This window comes from Sturnus vulgaris, chromosome 19 (assembly GCF_052056855.1).
Source record: "Sturnus vulgaris isolate bStuVul1 chromosome 19, bStuVul1.hap1, whole genome shotgun sequence".
Lineage (NCBI taxonomy): Eukaryota > Metazoa > Chordata > Aves > Passeriformes > Sturnidae > Sturnus > Sturnus vulgaris.
Genome location: NC_142261.1, coordinates 13,503,560 through 13,522,756, shown reverse-complemented (window position 1 = coordinate 13,522,756; position 19,197 = coordinate 13,503,560). Strand labels below are relative to the sequence as shown.

At 58.1% G+C, this 19,197-nt stretch overlaps 1 protein-coding gene across 6 annotated transcripts; it reads right to left on the bottom strand.

The window, feature by feature from the left end:
• SCARF2 (scavenger receptor class F member 2) lies at window positions 1-19,197 on the bottom strand. 6 transcript variants are annotated; one of them, XM_014894806.2, is made up of 11 exons: window positions 18,812-19,197; window positions 13,565-13,623; window positions 11,944-12,045; window positions 11,112-11,631; window positions 10,796-11,014; window positions 10,295-10,423; window positions 7,851-7,954; window positions 7,660-7,777; window positions 6,126-6,247; window positions 2,313-2,465; window positions 1-1,990 (listed from the first exon to the last, which is right to left on the bottom strand). In XM_014894806.2, the coding sequence occupies exons 1-11, from the start codon at window positions 19,180-19,182 to the stop codon at window positions 786-788; spliced, it is 3,102 nt and encodes a 1,033-aa protein (XP_014750292.2). In that variant the 5' UTR covers window positions 19,183-19,197; the 3' UTR covers window positions 1-785. The 6 variants fall into 6 exon arrangements, with proteins under 6 accessions (XP_014750292.2, XP_088031952.1, XP_088031949.1 ...); XM_088175826.1 differs by adding an exon at window positions 12,618-12,660 and having other exon boundaries at window positions 11,112-12,045; window positions 18,812-18,866; XM_088175823.1 differs by having other exon boundaries at window positions 11,112-12,660; window positions 18,812-18,856.

The following is a 19,197-nucleotide window of genomic DNA, read 5'->3' as shown; positions in this document are numbered from 1 at the left end:
TATGGAAGAAATACATTTTTATTAGGAAAGCGCTCTGCAGAGGTGCTAGGCTCTCTCATACCAAACTAATCCCTCCAGCTCCACTGGATGGGATGCCGGAGCCCAAAGGGCGTCCAGCTCCATCCATAAATATTGCTTCCTCCTGGCCAGGAGCAGCGCCGGGGCGGAGGGGAGGGAGGGTGGCATCGGTCGAAACCAGCTCGACCCCACTCCGGCACGCACCGGCAGTGGAGAGCTGTGCCTGGAGGGCGCCGGGGCAGGGGAGCTGCTGCCAGCCATGGATGTGGGTCACATCTCTGGCACTGCCCTGGGCACTGAGCAGCAGCTCTCTCCCTCTCCCGTGCTCCGCGACCCGGACAGACCGGAGTGCAGGAAGCGAGCGGCTCGGTTACTGCAGAATATACCGTGGGCACGTCTAGTACAAGCGCTGCTTATGCGGTCGATAATACTGCTACAAAAAAAGTGTGTGTGGGGGATACGCCACATACGGAGCCCCCCGGGGTGCGGCCGGGCCGGCTCCTTGCGGTCCTGCCCTGCGCGGAGAGGGCGGGCGAGCTGAGAGCCGGGCAGAGAGCAGGAGCAGGCCGCAGATGGAGGGACCGGGTCCTAGGGCAGGGAGGACTAAGGCATAAAGGGCGATGAGTGAGGTGGAGGGGGGATAAAGGGAGGATCAAGGCTCTTTCAGTGCCCCCTGCCCAGTCCAGGCTCCCACGTTCGCTGGTTGTGCTGGCAAATGTCCTTCTTCCCGATGTGCAGCAGGTGCAGGGCCCGTGACCAGTTCCTGGTCACTGCACTGCCTGAGCAGGCACAGCAGCTGCCCTGGGCGGCTCCAGGCTCGCTTCCCGGCTCTTCTTCCTGGGAGGCTTCTTAATGGGGGTTTTCTTGGCTGTCTGGTCAGTGGGGAGAGTCTGATCCTGGCCGCTGCCGGCACTTGGCTTCTCCACCCACTTGGGCTCCCCGGCTGCCGTCTCGGCCGCCGCAGGGATCAGTTTTTGCAGATGGGGAGAGGTGGGCAGCAAGGGTTTGCTGGTCTTCTGGCCGCCGGCGGCCGCCGAGCGCTTGGCTTTCTGTGGAGGGGTGGGCTTCTCCCGGTGAGCACCGACCCCGTTGGCCCGGATGCCTCCGTCCCCCTTGTTGAGGCTCTGAGTCTTTTCCTTCAGTTGGGCGGCCAGTTCGGAGGCCAGCTGGGGATGCAGCGGCTCGGAGCGGGGTTTGCTGGTGCCGGGGCTACAAGGAGCATCCCTGGCGTCCCCGGCCCGCCGCTCCGGCTGGAAGGCGCCCATCTTTCGGAAGGCGTTCTGCACCGCCCCGTTGATGGTCTCCATCGGCTCCGAGCCGGCTTTGCTCCTCTGCTTGGGTTTGGAGGGTGACTGGGGCTCCCCGCAGAGGCTGGATTTGCCCTCAGGGATGCCGGGCTCCTTCGGTTGCTTCTGCGCTTTCTCCTTGCCCCGGGCACCGCCCTTCTCCTCCGCTCTGCCCTGCACATTGGCCGACGTCTCGCTCGGACTCCTCTTCCTCCTGGCCAAGCTCTGGTCTCGCTCGGGGCTGCCGGACCGGGCGGCCACTTGCTCTGGGGACTGGCTGGGTGCCGGCAGCGAATTGGACTGGCCCGAGCTGTACCTGCCGTGGATCCAGGAGACTTTGGGCTTCGTGGCCGGGTCTGGAGGACGGGGCTTGGTCCTTTCCGGGGATGGTGGCTTCTCGGGGCTGCGGGACTCCGCAGTGGCATCCTCCTCCTCCTTGGACTGCTTGGAGAGGCGGGCGACCCTGGCGTAGAGAGCGGCGCCGGCCGACCCCGAGCCACAGGAGGAGCGTTCGCTGTCCGAGGACTTGAGCAGGGGGGTCTCACTGCTGTCGGTCGGGAAGGCTCTGACAGAGCCTGTCTCCTTCAGGAACGTGTATTCACCCGCTTCCTCCCCGCTGATCGGGGCCACCAGCTTGTCGCCGGGGCTGGCAGGTGTCCCTCTGTCCCTGCTGTCACCCATGCTCTCTGCGGGAAAAGAGCACAGTGGTGTCAGGTGGGATGTGCCTGAGGAGGGGAAGGACTGAGATACTGCCGCAGGACAGTGTCCTCCCAGTTAGACTCCCAGTCAGAGATCTCCTGGCTCTTAAACCTGGAGCAGCAAATGCTGGAGAAGGGAGCTCTGAAACTATGTAGGAGGCATAGCATAACTGGAACCTGCACTCCTTCCTGGGGCATGAGGAACCAGGGTGACACAGTCCTCACCATGCAAGAGTGACACCTGTCCACTGAGCAGACCCCTGGTATTGTCCCCGAAGTCCCCTGGGGATGCACCCTGTTCCCTGCTCACCTTCATGGGGGACACAGTACACAGGCCCCTCATCTGTGGTGTCAAAGGAGGAGAAGGAGCCACGGGATGACCAGGATGGGGAAGGCTGCTCCACCACAGAGGGTGGCTCGATGAAGCTGCAGTTCAGAGTATTTTCCAGGTCATGGTGGGCCACTGTGAGGACAAGGAACTGTTGTCAGTGCCTGTTCTGCTGAGCCCCACAGTCCCTGCTGCCAGCCAGGAGGGTGGGATGCTGCAGAGCTCCCCTCTGCGCAGATTCCTGCTGGGTGTCAGGGACAGGGACAGCATCCAGCGCATGGGGACACCTCTTGCTGCACAGTCCCACCAGGTTCCTCAGGCAAGTGGCCACAGAAGCCATCAACCAGCAGTGGTGGTGACCAGTATTCCCCATGCTTGGGCTGTGAGCAGCAGAGTCTGTTGAAGCCTCACAGTTCCATCTATCCCCATCTCCAGCTGCCCAAATTGAGGATGCACATGATGGAAGGACAAGACATCCTAACCCATGAAGACTTGGTGAGTGTCCGAGTGGTCACCCATGAGCTGTGCAAACTGGCACAGGCACTCTGCAGAGAGGGTCCTGGCACTGTGACTGTCCCCTTCCCAGGGAGAAAATTAGCTGCTGGCTTCAATTCCACTAATTCCCACTTCAGCATCACTGACTGCATTTTCCTTTTCCACGTGCTCTTGCACATGGATGCAGAAGGATGATCAAAGGAAGCCTGCAGCAGGGGGATGTACATCTTCTCAATTCTGCCACTTTCCAATCCCTTTGTCAGCATGGCCCCAAGGCTACCAGAGCTCCAGAAGCATTTGGACAAGGCTCTCAGGCACAGAGTGGGACTGTTGGGGTGTCTGTGCAGGGCCAGGGGCCAGACTGATGGTCCCTGTGGGTCTCTCCCAGCTCAGGATATTCTGTGATTCTATGAAAACTCCATGCACAGAGAGGGTATTTCCAGGTATTTTTAACTTTTGACTGAACATCCCAACTGCATCCCAACCCCAACTGCATCCCAGTCATGCTGCAAATGCCTGCCTGGACTGTTTGATCCATGCAGCACATCCCTGATTTACAGTAAAATAACTTTTAGTGTTATTGGGATGCCTACCGGAACGTTTATCCATTATTAGGGAATTTGGCTTCAGACATGTAGGGCCATTAAAATGACAGCAGTGCTGCACACTCGCCCCTGCATAGTTTGGCTTCATGGAGCAAGGAAAAAAAACCCAAGCAGATATATTTAAAGAGCAAATGGCCCAGAGAGGGGGAAGCGGCAGTTCCAACATGGCTTTCCTTGTAACAAAAACCAAAAAGTGAAAATTAAAAGCAGCTGTCTGGAAGCAGATGAAGAGAGATGCTTCCTGAGAGGAGGCGTGACAAGCGCCGGGTACTCATGGCCACAAGGCAACTCTGGGACTCCTGTGAGACCCAGGACACAGACAGATTATAAAATGAGGATATGTAGTGCACCTGGAAGCTTTGGGAGGCTTGGGGGCTCCAGCATGGTTGCCAGGGATTTTTCTTCCCTGGCTGTTGGGGCTGAGAGAAATGTGGATGCTTCCCACATATCCCTACCTGTCATTGCTCCCCAAAATCTCCCAGAGCCACAGCATAAGGATGACAACCCCAGCCCTGCCTGCAGTGGCCAGTTGGTCTCAAGACCAGGATGGGGCAGAGAAGAGCAGCCGAAGAACCATGAGAGAGGGATCCCAGAGTCCTCCTGGCCAGCCCCTCCCACTCATCCCAAGCTCCCCGTGATCGGCATCACCCTTGAGGCTGGTTGAGCTTTGGTGCTTGGAGAGGACACGTGGTGGGATGCAGGACTCAGGTTAGCCCTGACATCTTCAGGGTGACGTGACCGAGACCCACACTGGTACCACTGACACCTGACGAGCAAATCGCACACACAGGGGTACCCAAACGCTGGCCCTACAGCTGCTGATGTGAGCCCAGGGTGTGGCCCTGCAGGCTGCCAGCTCAGGTGCAATCCCTGGGGAGATGCTGTCGATCCAAAGCTGTGCTAAGGCTGGGGAGCAGCTTTTGAGGGAGGAACCTGAGGCTCCAGGCACCTGATGAGCTTTAGTGGGGCTTCAAGACCTGCAGTCCCACCTGAGAATGTTCTACCATGAGTAGGCTTGTGCTCACCAGTGTTTGAGCCCAGAGAAAACCCACCTGGTGTCAGCAAACACACGGCCACTGTGGCACTGAGGACAGATCCAGACTGACCACTGCCCAGGCATCAGCCAGCACCAGTTACACTGTGACATCCCCACAAGTCCTGAGCACCTCCAGCACTGACTTGGCCCTTGGGATGGGGCATTTCAGCAACCCTGGGCCCCCTCTGCTGGGGCAGGACCAATGCGGGGAACAAATGGCCTCTGCAAGTGGATACTGGCTACTGTGGCTTCCACAGCACCAGGCACGGTCATGACGTGGCACCCTGATCACTAGGCATCAGGGATGCAGCAACTATAGGCAACCCAACAGGCCCCTGTCACCCTGGGGTCCCCAGATCCGGTGGGAACTGGAGTTACTGCCAGACCACGTCCCAGTGGGACTGGGAGCTGCTGGAACCCACACGGACTCTACTCTGCTGGATAACACAAGGCAAGCCCTGACCAGCTTCCAGGAACAGCCCCAGCCCTGCTGCGACTTGAGACCATCCTGAGCACCCTCAGCCTTTCCCGGGACTGCTCCTGCTCTCTGTACACAGAGTGGCTGGACTGGTGCCAGCTGCCTGCAGGCAGCCCCCCTGCCCTCACTGCACACAGGCACCTTCTGTCCTCCCCAAGCCCTTCCCTGGCCCCTTCTACAAACACAGCCTCTATGATCCTCTGTTATCCTTGCAGCAGGAATGTTTCTTGGGCCCTGGCATACCCTGATCCGGGCAGGGCTTTGCTGTGCCCCATGTGGTGAGGTGTTATCCCCTCAGCTTGGATGCTGAATGTTGTGCATGGTGTGAAGGGATGGGGATCGTCTCTGTGTCCTGCCTGGGATGAGGGATTTAGCCTCACGCTGAGCCACTGTGTGCCAGGATGTGGCTGCTCTGGGGGTTCCACCAGCATGGCATGCCCAGGGAGGTGCTGGGCTCAGGAAGAGTGCTGGGGTTGAAACGCATCCCAGCACAGGGTGGGGATTGCTGCCTTCATGCAAAGTTTAGTCAACGGGGCTGCAGCAGTTCCCCAGCTCCCCGTGCTGGGAAAAGGTGCAAGGAGAGTTCAGAGAGTGCAGGGGACAGCATTCCCCAGCTTCTGGGATGCAGAGGGTCCCCAACAGCCCTGACAGTGCCAGGTCAGGGGCTTTGCCAGGTGTCAGCAGCTCCCTACATGCCAATTCTGTGCCTAGGCAGAGTGAGAAGCTCAACCCAAATCTCTGCCCCTCCATTCTCAACTCTGCGGCACATGGCAGGAGGGTGGGCATCTGCCCCAATGCTCTGGCTCCTGGGCTTACTTCAGGATCAAAAGCACTAACAAGGTATCTTGCTATCAAGGACCATTCTTCTCCAGGGGAACCTCAGGAGAGTAAGCCCAAAACTACTCAGCAGAACTCCAGAACGAGGTACGACATTTGTATTTTCACAAAGCAAAATGTGCTTGGAGATCCAGAAGCTGCAGACAGAAAGGGCTGAGCTCCTGTGAGCCAGGCAGCTCATACCAACCAATTAAATGCTCCCAGGGATCTGTGAATCCCTGGCAGTGCCCTGCCATGCCCACTGGCCTGCTTTGGGGCTGCAAAGGGTGCTGTGAGCCACACACGCTGCCCTGACAGGTGTAAAACCTGGCTCTCTGCACCCTCCCCAAATACCAGTGCCTTACCCATGACCTTGGGCAGCTTCTGGCGGCGCAGGGGGATGCGTGGGAGCTTCATCCCAATCCGACTGAACCGCCCACACAAACGTCTTGGAGGCTTCTTGGCTGCTGCTGGGTCCTGGCTGGAGCTGCAGAGAAGGTAATGGCACTATCAGAGGCACTGCTCCCCATCTGTGGTGGGGACAGCTTTCATGGGCAACAGAGAGAGGCAGCAGCTCAGGGATGCTGCAAGTGCAAAGGGGTTTTGAGCCATAATGGCGTGGATGAAAAGCAGGGATGTGCCCAGGCTGAAGGAGTTGAGGACCCACATCATCTGCTGCCAGCCCCAGGTACCAGCTTGCACCACACCAGGATGTGGAGCAGTGCCAGAGAATGGTGGGAAAGCTGGATCCAACCACGGCCATTGGCAGTGCAGCCCCACAATACCCACAATGCCTGGTCAAGACCCCAAATCTTTAAAAAAAAGAAAATCATCCCAACCCAAAGCCAAACATGTGGCTTCTCTTTATTTGCTCTCTGGTTTTGAAGCCTCCTGGGGCCACGTTTTCAAGCAATTCTCCACAGCCGCAGGAGTGAGTGGCTTTGGGAGTTGACTCGAGGGAACCTCTGCCACGCCTACCACCCTTGCAAGGTGCTGTGCTGGGACAGCACCATGGGTGACCCATCGATCTGGGGACACTGTGGTCTGGGCACCCTGGGAGAGAGGAAACTGTCTGGAGCCATTCCCCCTCTCTCTGTGCCATTCATCACCTGATGGGTTTGTGCTTTATCCGCAGGATAATTACCTGCAGCCCACAGGCTCTCCAAGCCAGCTGTGCCTGCCTGGGATTGAGCTTGCAAGGGCTGCAAGAGAATGCTTCTGGAAAATTCCACTGCAGTGGCTGGTGGCACAAGGGGGTTTTCTCTACATCTGGAGGAGCTCCAACAGCCCTCTCATCCCTTGCTGAGTAGCACAAACCCTTCCCCCTGCCTTGCGGGAAAGGTCCCCACTCCTATTCTCAAGGTAGGATGTTAACCTTGTGCTGCTAAAACACTGTTAGCATCCTGACCTTGCTGGAGAAACCCACCCTCCCAGCACTGATCATCCATCCCCATGTGGGACAGTCAGCATCTCCCTCGTCCCCCAGGCCTCATCCCTTTGCCCAGGGGTTTGTTCTGAGGGTTTTGTCTGTGTAGTGATGCCCTTGCTGTATTTCAGCCCCTCCTTTGCAGATCAGCTCCAGACTCTAGAAACTGGAGGGGACTTGGCAGGTCTCCATGAAATGATGGCCCACAAAAGAGAAACAAAGTCAGGGAGAGCAGGAAGGGGTTCCCCTGGAAGGGCTCACCTTGAGTACCTCCATCAGCCCTGATGATGCAGCAGGACTGCTCAGACCCAGGTACCCACACAGTGTCATGTAGGCAGCACAGCTCTGCCTCAGTTTCCCTGCAGAACTGCTCTCCCAGCATAGTTTCTGCATCTCCCTGGCAATCCCAGAACCCACCGATCTTCCTTCTGCATTCCCATCCTGGTGAGATCCCTCCTGGCCCTGGCACTCACCCGCTGGCTTCATCCTTCTTGCGGTAGACGCAGCAGCAGCAGAGCAGAGAGAGCAGGAGGATGAGCAGCAGTGCCAGGAGGGCCCCTGCCCCGATCACCCCCATCCTCTGGTTGGCCTCTGCAAGGCAGACCTGCGTCTCAGCCCGGGGCTGGCCCTGTGGCAGAGCCCAGCCCCTGGCCCTGGCACTCACCCATGTGGCAGGCACCCGTCAGGGGGTCGCAGGCGCCATCGTGGCAGCTGCAGACATCAGCACAGTTGGCTCCGTAGCGTCCGGGAGGGCAAGTCAGGTTACAGCTGGAGGGAAGGGCTGGATGAGAGTGGTGCATCCCCCACCTCAGGCACAGCAGTGGGGGCCACTTGGCTGCGACCTTCTCCCAACCCCTCCATGTTCCAGGGAGCACTCCTCCAGCTTGCTCCAACATAGCTCCTGCACACCCTGGGGGAACCCTTAATCCCCAGGGATCAGGAGCCCATCACCCATACTTTGCCCACTGCTCAGGGGATTTGGCCCAGCTGGATCTCAGACACTCTTACTGCTCTCTGCATGAGACTTCACCATTAGACACAGTAATTAGGAGAGGTCATTAACCCAGCAGTCACATCTAAAGATACCCTGATGTCACACACAGCGACTCCAGCTCAGCTCAGTGGTGATGTGGCCATGGCACCCAAAGCCCCACCCCCCACCAAACCAGGCAGAGCCACAGTGGCCACAAGCTGGGAAGGTGCCCAGATTGACTTTTTTTTTCCTCCAAGAAGGAAAAAGAACAGAGCAGCCTTAAGACTCTCTCACTTTGGTAATGCCTGGTGCCAAATCTCCACTGCTGTTAAAATGACTTCCTGATGGTGTCATGGAGATGATGGGGACACACATAAATGGGCACCAATCCACAAGTCTCAAGGGCTTGAGCACAGAAAACATGGTGTCAGCATGTCCAACCCAACCTTCCGCCCCAGTCGTGGGCCAGGCACTGCAGAGCAGGACTCAGCTGGAACTGGGAGATGTTGGCAGCACTGCTGGGCACCAAACCCTCCTCCAGCTGCATCCCAGCTGGAGTGGCTGCAGCTGGAAGGAGCCAGTGGGCCCTAGCCCAAACCCACTCCCCTGGGGACACAGCTGCCCCCAGCCCCTGGCACTGTGCTCCAAGGCGCTCAGCCCATTTCACACTCCACCAACTTGCACAATGCCACTTGGCCAAGCCTCGTGCCTGCTGTGTGCCTCTCATGTGCCAGTCGTGTGCCAAGCATGTTCCTGCCAGGATGGGTACTGAGCTTCTGCGTCTGCTCTGCTGCACTGGGCAGCTAATGCAGCAGAACAGGAGCATGTGATAGCTCCCAGCAAGGCAAACCTCTCACCCCACCACTTGGCCCCACATTTCTGCCCCAGGCTGAGATTTTGGGAGAGCAGAGGAGGGTGGTTTTTTCCACAAGAGTCCTAACAATTCTGGGACAGACAGAGAAGATAAAGTACTTCGTGCACACATAAATATTTTAGCAGCTGCTCCTTTAGCCTCCTCCTGACACAGAGCTGAGAGGATACACTGCATAGCAAGGACATTGCTTCTGCCTTCATTGCAGAAATCCCCTTTTTAGCAAAATTGTACCCTGCTGACAAAAACATTGGTTTGGATATTGTCACAGGGATCTGCCTGGGCACCCGGAACTTTCCCGAGCCTGCCTGACTGCGCTGCCTGGCACAGCTCAGATCAAGGTTACAGCACCAAGGCTGCATCCTGAGCATCCCCCATCCCCACCTTCCCGTACTGTGCCAGGGTCTCAGAACAGGTTGATGCACACTACCCTCTGGCACTGTACTGAAAGCATCACCAGTCCACCCTGAGGAGCATTCAGACTCTCTCACCTCTGCCTTTGCTACCAAAGGTGGCCACGATGCCCAGGCTGGGCATCCTGAACTGCTGCCAGTGCCCAGCAACTGTTCCAGCATCACAAGTGGTTGGCAAAGTCCCACAACAGCCCCAAAATGCAAATGCTCCCTGTTTTTATGCCCTGAATGAAATGCCAGCATGGGCAAGATGCCAGCTCCAAATCCCCATCCTTAGTGTCACCCTCAGTTAATTGCTGGGAAAACCTGAGCACCACCCAGCAGGACCTGGGGAATCTGTCTGCATGTCCCAGCTAGGTGGAAAATGCTTTCCTCATCTTTTCAAGCAACATTTCAGCCTTATGCTGGGAAAAACTACCCAGGGATGTAAGCAAACCCTTGACAGCCCTTCTGTCCCTGGAGTGCGGAAAGGGGGAGGCTCGGGGACGACTCCAGTCAGAGGCAGATCTTTAAGCAGGAGCCTCCCACGTGGCCATGTCTGTGAGGCTGTTTGGTATTCTGGGATGTGGTTTTCTCTCTGTTTTTGGATAGAAATTCCACTCTGGACTTAAAAACCCCCAACAAACCACCACTTTGTTGATTTGGCCAAGCAGGCCTTTTCTAAAGCACAACACCCCTTGCTGCTTTGTGAGCTTGTCTTCCCCCTCTGCTCACCAAATCATCCGAACTATTGCCAATGAGCACTTCCACTGCAGAAAACCTCTCAGCTGGACAGCATAGGACATAAGGGTGTCTGAGCATCACCTGCGCCCCAGGGTGCCCCCAGGTGTGCTCACCAGTGCCTCACTTACTATGTGCCATGGGAGCCAGGGTGGCAGAGGCACTGCCCAGTCTCGAAATGGCACTGGCCGTTGACACAGTCGCTGCAGACGAAGGCGCAGTTCTCCCCATATGTCCCATTTCGGCACTTGGTTTCACACCTGGGAGGGATGAGAGCAAGTGGCTGGAGCACCCACGGCACTTGGGTCCCTCCAGCATCCCTCCACATGCACGGAGATGGACTGTACACCACCACGGTGCTTTGTGGTTTCTGAAGCCAGGAGAGGGCTACAGGGATGGACTGAGCCCACTGACACGGCCATGGAAATGGAGGGAGCCTGCGAGACCCCTGCCCTAGGCCCCTCAGACCCTGAGTGCTTGCAGTGGGGCTCAGTTCTCAAGCTGGGATACTCTCCCTCAAACTCAAGTGCACAGGCTTGGTTTCAGGGCTGCACAACGCTTCAATGACCCTGTTTCCTGGGAGAATCAGGGAAGCCATACACTGCTCTCCCAATCCACCTATCTGCACTCACCGGTCTCCAATCCAGCCCGGATTGCAGTGGGAGCATTTGCCATTGATGTGATTGCAGGTGTGGCCGTCCTTACAGGGGGGACAGAGCTTCTCACAGCCCTCTCCGTAGAAGCCAGGCGAGCAGGGCTGGTCGCACTTGGTGCCGTTCCAGCCCGCCTCACACGTCAGGCAGCGCCCGTCGGCCACGGTGCACGGCTGCAGGCTCTTGCACTGCCCACATCTGCAACAAGGTGAACCCATCACCCAGCACACCTCAAATCCTCCTGCTGTCACCTTCCACCAGCGCTGGATCAGACCCAGCAGGGCTGGTTACTCACCGCCTCCTGCAGCCTTGGCCATAGAAGCCGGCCGGGCACGGCTCGCGGCAGTACTTGCCCCGGTAGCCCGGCTCGCAGGTGCAGGTCCCGTCCACCTGGTTGCACTTGCCCTTGTAGCACTGGCAGTAGCGGTCGCAGCGAGGCCCGAAGGTCCTGTCCCGGCACTGGCAGCGCCCTGTGAACTGCTCGCAGGGCGAGTTGTTGCAAGAGCACTGGTTGTTGCAGCCACGGCCCCACCAGCCAGGCTGGCACAGGCAGTTGCCTGTCTGCTGGTCACACTGGGAGTTGTGGCTGCAATAGCAGGAGCTGGAGCACTGTGGGCCCCACCAGTTGGGCTCGCAGGTGCATTTACCCGTCTTCTGGTCGCACTTGCCATGCTTGCAGAGGCAGATATTCTCACACTTGGGGCCCCAGCGGTTGAGGTTGCAGGTGCACTGGCCCGTAACGTCCTCGCACTGCCCATTGGGATGGCAGGTGCACATCTCCTTGCAGTCGGGACCCCAGAACTGCCGGGGACACTCTGTGGGGAGAGCCATCAGCCTCAGCACTGCCCACAGGGACATCCCCAAGCCAGGCACCAGTGGAGACCTGCAGTCCCAACAGCACCTCTTGACTACAGTCCTCCCTCTCCTCCTCCCCAGTGCAATGGATCTAAGAGAAGACCCCAGCAAGGGGACAATGCCCTGGGGAACAGAGCCAGGAGTCAGGTGAGGGCAGAGCAAGAGCATTCACACTCCATCCCTGATGATCTGCTCTGGACAGCCACCGCAGGATGAGCCAGGTCCACCCCGGTGAACCCCCTGAGGACACAAAGGCACTCGCCAGTACTCACTGGTGTCGCAGTTGGCACCGAAGTAGCCATGGCGGCAGCGGCACTCGCCGGGCCTGACGCATACCTCATTCTCCTTGCAGGTGAAGTTCCCCTCGCACACGGCTGGACAGATGGACAGACAGCAGGCGTGAGTACCAGTACTTGCTCCCTAAAGCTCCCCAGACCCATCCAGAGCAGAAAAAGGGCTGTGCAGTGACCCTCTGAGTGCTGCTGAGCTGTGGCACTGTGACCATCCTGGTGAGAAACTGCCTGGGCTGGATGAAACCCTTTCCAGAAAAATTCCACCAGCCTCCTGTCACCCAGCTCAGCTCCATCTCTGCCACCCACACAGGCCACCAGTCTCCTGCCATCCAGCCAAGCCATGTCCCTGTCAGAGGCTGCACCCAAAGGTGCTGTCCCTTGCTCAGCTCCGCATTGCTAGCGGGGAGAAGGGGTCACGGAGTGGAGGCGTTCTGGGCACTGCCATCCCAGCACTGCCTCTCCCACATGGCTACCTGTCCCCAAAGGCTACCAGCCCCTCTCCTGCTGAGGGGACCTCATGCTGAGGCCAGCACCTGGAGCCAAGCAAGCATAGCACATGGGGCAGGCAGCACTTGCAGATCCCACACCACCCTGGACAAGCTTCCTTAGGCACTGGGAGGGGGAGAGACAACCACCCATCCCAGCCACCTTACCTGGGAGTTGTTAGACCTACGGTGATGGATATTATAGAAACCCCTAAAATAGACAGATTACACAGGTTAGGAGCAGTGAGTCTAAAGGTTAGAGCAGGTTGGGGGGCAGGAGATGGGAAAAGCTCATTGTGGGACCATCCTCCCCCCATTGTCCTGGCAGATCCTGTCCTTCTCGCTTGCAAACAGGCCACATCCCATCCCCAAGGCACGCAGCGAGCAGTTACAGGGCTCATGCACAGTGGGTTAGTTGGTTATGTGGGCTTTTGTCCTAGCTGCAAAGTGCCACCTCCAGCTCTCCCAGGGCATGGTGATCCCTGTGGCCAGCCCGTGGCCATCCTCCCTGTGGGGGAGCCCCAAAGCAGCTGTCGTCACTGTGGTGGCAATGCAGGGAATGATGCTCCTAGGGTTTCATGCTGAGCATCCATGCTGGACTCACTGTGGCCCCCAGTAAAGAACTGTGACACCTTGTACGGACCCAGTCCAAGCTCAGTGGTCTTGGCAGCCCTAGCAGCCTCTCCCCAGTGAGACCATGTGCCTGGTCTGGGCAGCTTCAGCTTCACTGGTGGCTCTGGCTCAGGTCCCCACACTGCTGCAGCATCTCTAGGGAATCTCAGTCCCATTCCTGCAGCTGCACCTTCACCCTGGGGGACACTTCACTGTCCCTTAAGACCCAAGGCAGCATCCCCAAGTCCTCAGACCCAGAGCTGGCTGGTAAGGAAAGAAACCCCCACAGCTCTGTGACCCTGGACACTGGGGCTGAGCACCCATTCCATCCACATGGTGCTGGCCTAGAGCACTGCAGAGAGGCAGGACTTTGGCTGCAGGTTCCCAGGACACGGGGTCCCAACCACAGGACACATTAAGGTGGCCCCTGACAGTGGTGGTGAGGCCAGGAGAGCTCAGTGAAGGATGGGCAGAACCTAATGAAGCAAAATCCTGGTGTTTACCTATTAAACACTCGCTTCCTTGTTGCCTCCATCCCAGGCAGCACACGAGAACAGAGGAGCTGCAGGGATAAAAAAGCATCACAAATAGTTACAACCCTCAGAAAGTCCTGGTCCTTCCCAAAATCCCACCAGGAGCACCATGATGGTGAAAGGTCCTGCTGGAGGCTTCTGCACGTCCACAGGGGAAGGAGAGCTCTTGGATCCTCCTCCAGCACATGGATCTGCTGTGGGATTTCATGGATGCTCCACCAGCCATTAAGGTGATGCCAGGAGTAAGAACAGGACCAGTTTTTCCCATTAATAAGGAGTGATGAAAAAGCAAAAGTCATGTTTGCAATCTCTAGAATTAAAAAAATCCCCCCCCCCCCAAAAAAAAAAAAAAAAAAAAGTGGGAAGAAAGGGAAGGTTCTAAATGTCCTAGGGGAAAACATGACTTGAATCCTAGGCTTGATGCTTTGTGGCCTGGGGACAGAACCCCAAAGGCAGGTTGGAACCACCTAGCTGGAATAGCTGGAACACAATCAGCTCCCAGGGAATGTCCCTATGTACAAGCAGGGGGATGCCAACTGCAGGCAGTTGGAATGTGTCCTGAGCTCCTGAGAGTCCTGGAGTGCCACCACTTCCATGGAGTACCAGGCACAGGATCATTAGGCAGGAAGTTTTTGGCACAAGCTTGAGCAGAATAGGGGCTCAGACCCACTTAAGACTCAGCCAGGCATGCTCAGCTCTCTGCTGGGAAGGGACACGTGGGGACACCTCACTCACACTTCATCAAAGAACCTCCCCAAGCCAAGGTTTGGGGGCTCATGATGCTGCAGCTGGGCATGGGGAGTACACTCCCCATGACCCCACAGAAATCCCTGTTTGTGGACCCCTGCTCATGCCTTGCGCCATTCACTGATCCTTGCGGTGACCCACACTGCCTGGTCCCACAGGCGAGGGAGCAGTGCTGGACAAACAGCCCAGACGGATGCTGCAGTCAAGGAAAACTTCACCCAGGCTGGTCTGGCGGCGCAGCCTGGAATGCATTTGGCTTTTTCTTTTTTTTTTTTTTTCCCCTTTTCCTCTTTATATGTAACAAATGCAAAAGAGGAGGAGACAGCGAGGAAGTATTCGCTCGAAACCCAGTGCAGTCACAGGACCACGTCTGGCTGCCAGACCGCCTCATCCTGGGGCTGGGGAGGGAGCTGCCAGCAGCTCCGAGGCCAAAGTGGGGTCCTGGGCTGCAGCTCCTGCCCCAGACCCTCGGTGGGCAGCACCTGCATGGCCCAGCCAGGAGTACCGTGTCCCCCTTTTTGTGGCGGACAGCAAAAAGTTGGAAAGGAGGCAGAAAAGAACCACAAAAATGATTCAAGGCCTGGAAAAAAATGCCTTGCAGCCGGAGCCCAAAATAGCTCCATCTATGCAGCCTGTGGAAGCAGCTGCAAGATGCTGAGATGGCAGCAGCACAAACGCCCCCCACAGGGATCACCGGGCTCAATGGGGGGCTCTGCTCCCACTGAGCATGAGAGGGGATGCACGGAATTAATGGCAAAGAGGGGCCAACCACCAAATCACCTCCCTGAGAACTGGGCGGGCTGGAGTCGAGGTCCTTCTGTGCAAGAGGCTTCAGGCTGTGCCCCTCAAAAGCTTTGCCAGCTGTGCCGGAATACTCAGGCAGAGGTGGAGAAGGGTCCACGGTGCTCCTGCCCTCCCATGCATGGCCAAAGCCTCACTGTTGAACCTGGGGTTGCTTTCACCCTTTAGAAATTCCGTTTGGTGGCTTTTAGAATGAAACCATCACAGGTTTGCAAGAGAAAACCCTTCCACCTGGGAAACCTGCCACCAACAGCCCAGCCTGGCCACCAAAACGGGCATCACGGGAAATGTGGCCAAAAGTAGCCTTTGTGATGAGCAGATGGTGGGGAGCTGGGAGTTACTGGAACATGGTGGCAGGAGGGAAAAGCTTCTGCCATGACCTGGAGGAGGTGAGTGGCACCACGACCACCCCCAGCTGGGACCCAACCCACTGCCTCACAGGATTTGGGCTTATCTGTTCCCTGATAGCTAATCTCTCCTTCCCCGTGCCTGCTGATGGCCTCCCACACCCTGCTCAGTCCCCACCTCATTTATCAGAAGCTTTGACAGCAAATAAACTTGGTCCTGTGGCAAGGAGAGGTAGCCAGGATGCAACACTGGAAAACCATTGCTCCCAGCGGGGTATGTGGACGGGTCCCAGAGCACGGTCAGCCCACAGAAGTTCAGTGCTGGCTGCAGGTCACCAGTGCTCACCAGGGCATGCAACTGAAAGGTGTTTTATGGTCTCAGCTCCTTGACAAACGGCTTGCTCCATGTGCCTCCTGACAACTGGGAAAGGATAACTGGGAGATGTGTTTAAAAGCTCACCCCTGGCCCAACAGAGACATGGCACTGCAGACATCCACTATGCAAATACCTTCTTTCCTTTAAAGCACTATAAATTCTGGGAAAAAAACAATGAAAAGCTGTCTCTGAGCTGTGGCCAGGGCTTGAGACCTCAGCTGATGTGGAGGAAAAGAAGTGGGATGTGGGCAGAGCTGGAGCTGTCACCAGCAGGGATGAGTCCTCCATGCCAGCCTTGCCCCTGGCCCACAGCCATGTCCTGCTCATGCTGAGCATCACTGGGATCTCAGCTAATGATCCCAAACTTTTCACAGAGGTAGAATATTTTTCTTGTGAATTAGTATGATACACTGCTCCCACAAATCACTTTACCAATGGCTATAGCAACAACTCTGAGGCAGCAGGGGTGCCTTCTCAGTCAGATCAGCATAGCCTTTCCTGAACAATGAGGAGCAGGCTCACACCCCTGGAAGCTGGAACACGACTCTAGGGCTCAGCTAGGAGCTGCTACCTGTAGTCCCATGTGAGACCACTCGGCTCAGCCCAGTGGATGGAGCTGCAGAGGAGCCTGCGGACACCCAGCACACCCCCGGTGCTCAGAGAACCCTCCCCATGCCCAGTGTTTCTCCATCCCTGCCCTGCTGCTCCTTCCAAGCATCACCCCAGTGCTAATCTTTCTCTGTGTCACCCACCACTAGGTGCCACCCAGCTGGTACACAGTGCTCCTGGGACCACTGGGTCCCAAGCACAGGCACTCCCCAGCTGATGCCAGCTGCAGTTCCCTGACCCCAGCCTCAGGGTGCAGACAGACAGACAGACATCCCCAGGGTAGGCAGGAACAGGATCATGGACATAAATAGAAACTCTTCAGGCAGAGAAAGAAAATTAAAGACTAAAGATTGGAAAAGAGAGTTTTAGCAAGAGAGCAGGACAAGGACAAAGCAGTGCCCAGGCTGTCACCATGGCACCTTTGATCATACCAATGGGAAATCAGTTATAAAAGAAATTCAAACTTAAGTTGAATTTAGAACACAAAATCCCCACGAGACCCGAATATGCCCTTTTCATCTGCCCTAAATTATTCTTTGAATTTCTACTTGGGAGCCAGGTCTCAAGAAGTAGCACAATCCTGTGGCTTCTGAAAGCCGTGGTGGCATCTCCACAGGATGTCTGGATGAGCTTTGCAGAGCCAAGGGTCCAACAAACTCCAACAGCCTTGGGTGCAGGACATTGGCACCTCCTCCTAAAGTCACCTCCAGTCCCACTGCCCTGGCCCCAGGACCTGCAGCACCAGGGCACTGGGGTAGGTTTGGACAGTAACATACGGGGGGTCCTCCACATCCACTGTGCACAGCAATGATGGGGGTGGGTGCCAAGTGAGTGGGTGGAGAGAGAAGAAGGGTTTGCAGAAGGGTGAGGGATAGAAAATGATGCAAACATCATCTGAACTTGCTGAGAACTGTCCGTGCTCCACCATCCCCAGCCCCTAGGCTGCCTTTAGGCCCCAGTCCTGCAGGAAGAGGGACACAGCCAACCTGTCTCACTCAACAGCCAGTGCCTCTTGCATACCCCGTGGCACCCCGCGGGGCACAGTGAGCGAGCCCTGTGGCGCTGGTGCAGCACCTCCCCCACCTTCATCCAGTGGGGATGAGGGGGTCCTTGTGCACGGGGGAGAACCCAGGCACACGGAGCAGGATACAAGAACAGGGTGGGGACACTGCTCAAGTTCCCTCTGCCACCCCAAGATGTAGTGGCAGCTTTGCTGTGCAGGTCACGGGCTGCCGAGGAGGGACGGCTCCCTGTCAAGGAACAGCACCGGTGGGAGCTGCGGCCGCTCTGGCTCGTGAAATGCCTCCTTAGGAAACTCCGGCTGTAATCTGAGGAGGGGGCACCAGCGCCCTGTGGCCCTGCTGAATGGAGCCATTATGCGGCCCCTCTCGCTCGAAGCACATGTTTTCCTTGTGGACTCGTCTGACCTCACAGGCGAGATGTAAAGGTGCATTTATGGCCTGGGCCCCCCATCAAGTGCAGGGGATCCAGCTCTCCCAGGCGGGAGGCACTGGCTGTGGGCTCTCTCCCCTTTTGCTGGGGCTAGTCTGGCTCAGGAGCCCGGGTAGACCGAGCCTGAGCGCTGCACAGAAGCTGGGCTGAGGTGATGCGCTGCAAAGCGACCTGTGGGACACGGAGAGCACTGGGAGAAGGGACAAGTCAGTGCCACCTCCTGAGACCCTGCCCCCAGCCAGGCAGGATATGACCCTTGGGACAGCAAGACAGTGCCAGCACCTACTTTCTGAAGCCAAACACTAGGGTCCTGGGGCTGCCAACTCCACAATCACCAGCAGCCTGGGGCAGCTTCACCATGATTTCCAAAGCATCCTGTATCCCACCAGCCCAGGCTCAGCAACTTAATCTCAGGCTCCCCAGCGCAGATCATGCCCCAGAGATGCAGGATTGCCCTCCGTCCCTCTCACGACTCTATCGCCAGAGACACTCAAACACCCCTCCCTCCAGCAGAACCGGCCCCGGGCATCCAGGACTGGCTCTGGAGGCATCCAGGACCGGATCCCCGCAGCCTCCTGGGGATCAGGACGAGCCCCCACGTCTCTGGCCCCGCTCGGGCTCAGCTCCTCACGCTCTCCCCGCCGTCGGCTCCCCCCGCCTCCGCCGCGCACAGGACGGACTTTGTCTTGGAAGGCGCCCAGCGCCGCGGCTGCCCGGGATGGGGGATGGACCGGCAAGCTCGTCCCGTCCCGTCCCGTCCCGTCCCGTCCCGTCCCGTCCCGTCCCGTCCCGTCCCGTCCCGTCCCGTCCCGTCCCGCGGCCCCGGCCCCGTCCCGGCGCTGGGGTCCCGTCCCGCCCCGCACACCTGCCCGCCCCCGCTCCTACCCGCCGGCCCTGCAGACGTTCCTGCCGCGGGGGCTCAGCTCCTGGGCGGCTCCGCGGCTCAGCAGCGGCAGCAGCAGCAGCGGCAGCAGCGCGGCCCCGGGCCGGGCGCGGCGGGGCAGTCGCAGCCCACGGGCCGCCATCAGCGGCGGAGCGGCGGGGCCCAGCCGGACCCGGCACGGCCCATCCAGGGCCGGGCGCTGCCCCCCCGCTCCGGCTCCGCCGCTCCCGGTGCCCGCCCGCCCCGGTCCCGGCCGGTCCCCACTGCCGCTCGGCGGGCGGAAGCCGCGCTGCGATCGCTTCGCCACCGCCTCCCCCGCGCCCCTCTCTGTAGCGGCGGGAGGGGCTCCGCCGCCAGCCAGGAAATTCCGCATTGGTTCCCCTGACGG

Bases quoted from the DNA above. Each gene is read 5' to 3' on its own strand.
- SCARF2 (XM_014894806.2), bottom strand. From the start codon at position 19,182: ATGCGGAATTTCCTGGCTGGCGGCGGAGCCCCTCCCGCCGCTACAGAG. The intron at 7,955-10,294 runs GTAAGTGAGGCA...CCTTCCCTCCAG, and splicing joins CCTGGCTCCCATGGCACATA to CTGTAACCTGACTTGCCCTC. The intron at 6,248-7,659 runs GTGAGTGCCAGG...CCTTCTCTGCAG, and splicing joins AAGAAGGATGAAGCCAGCGG to CTCCAGCCAGGACCCAGCAG.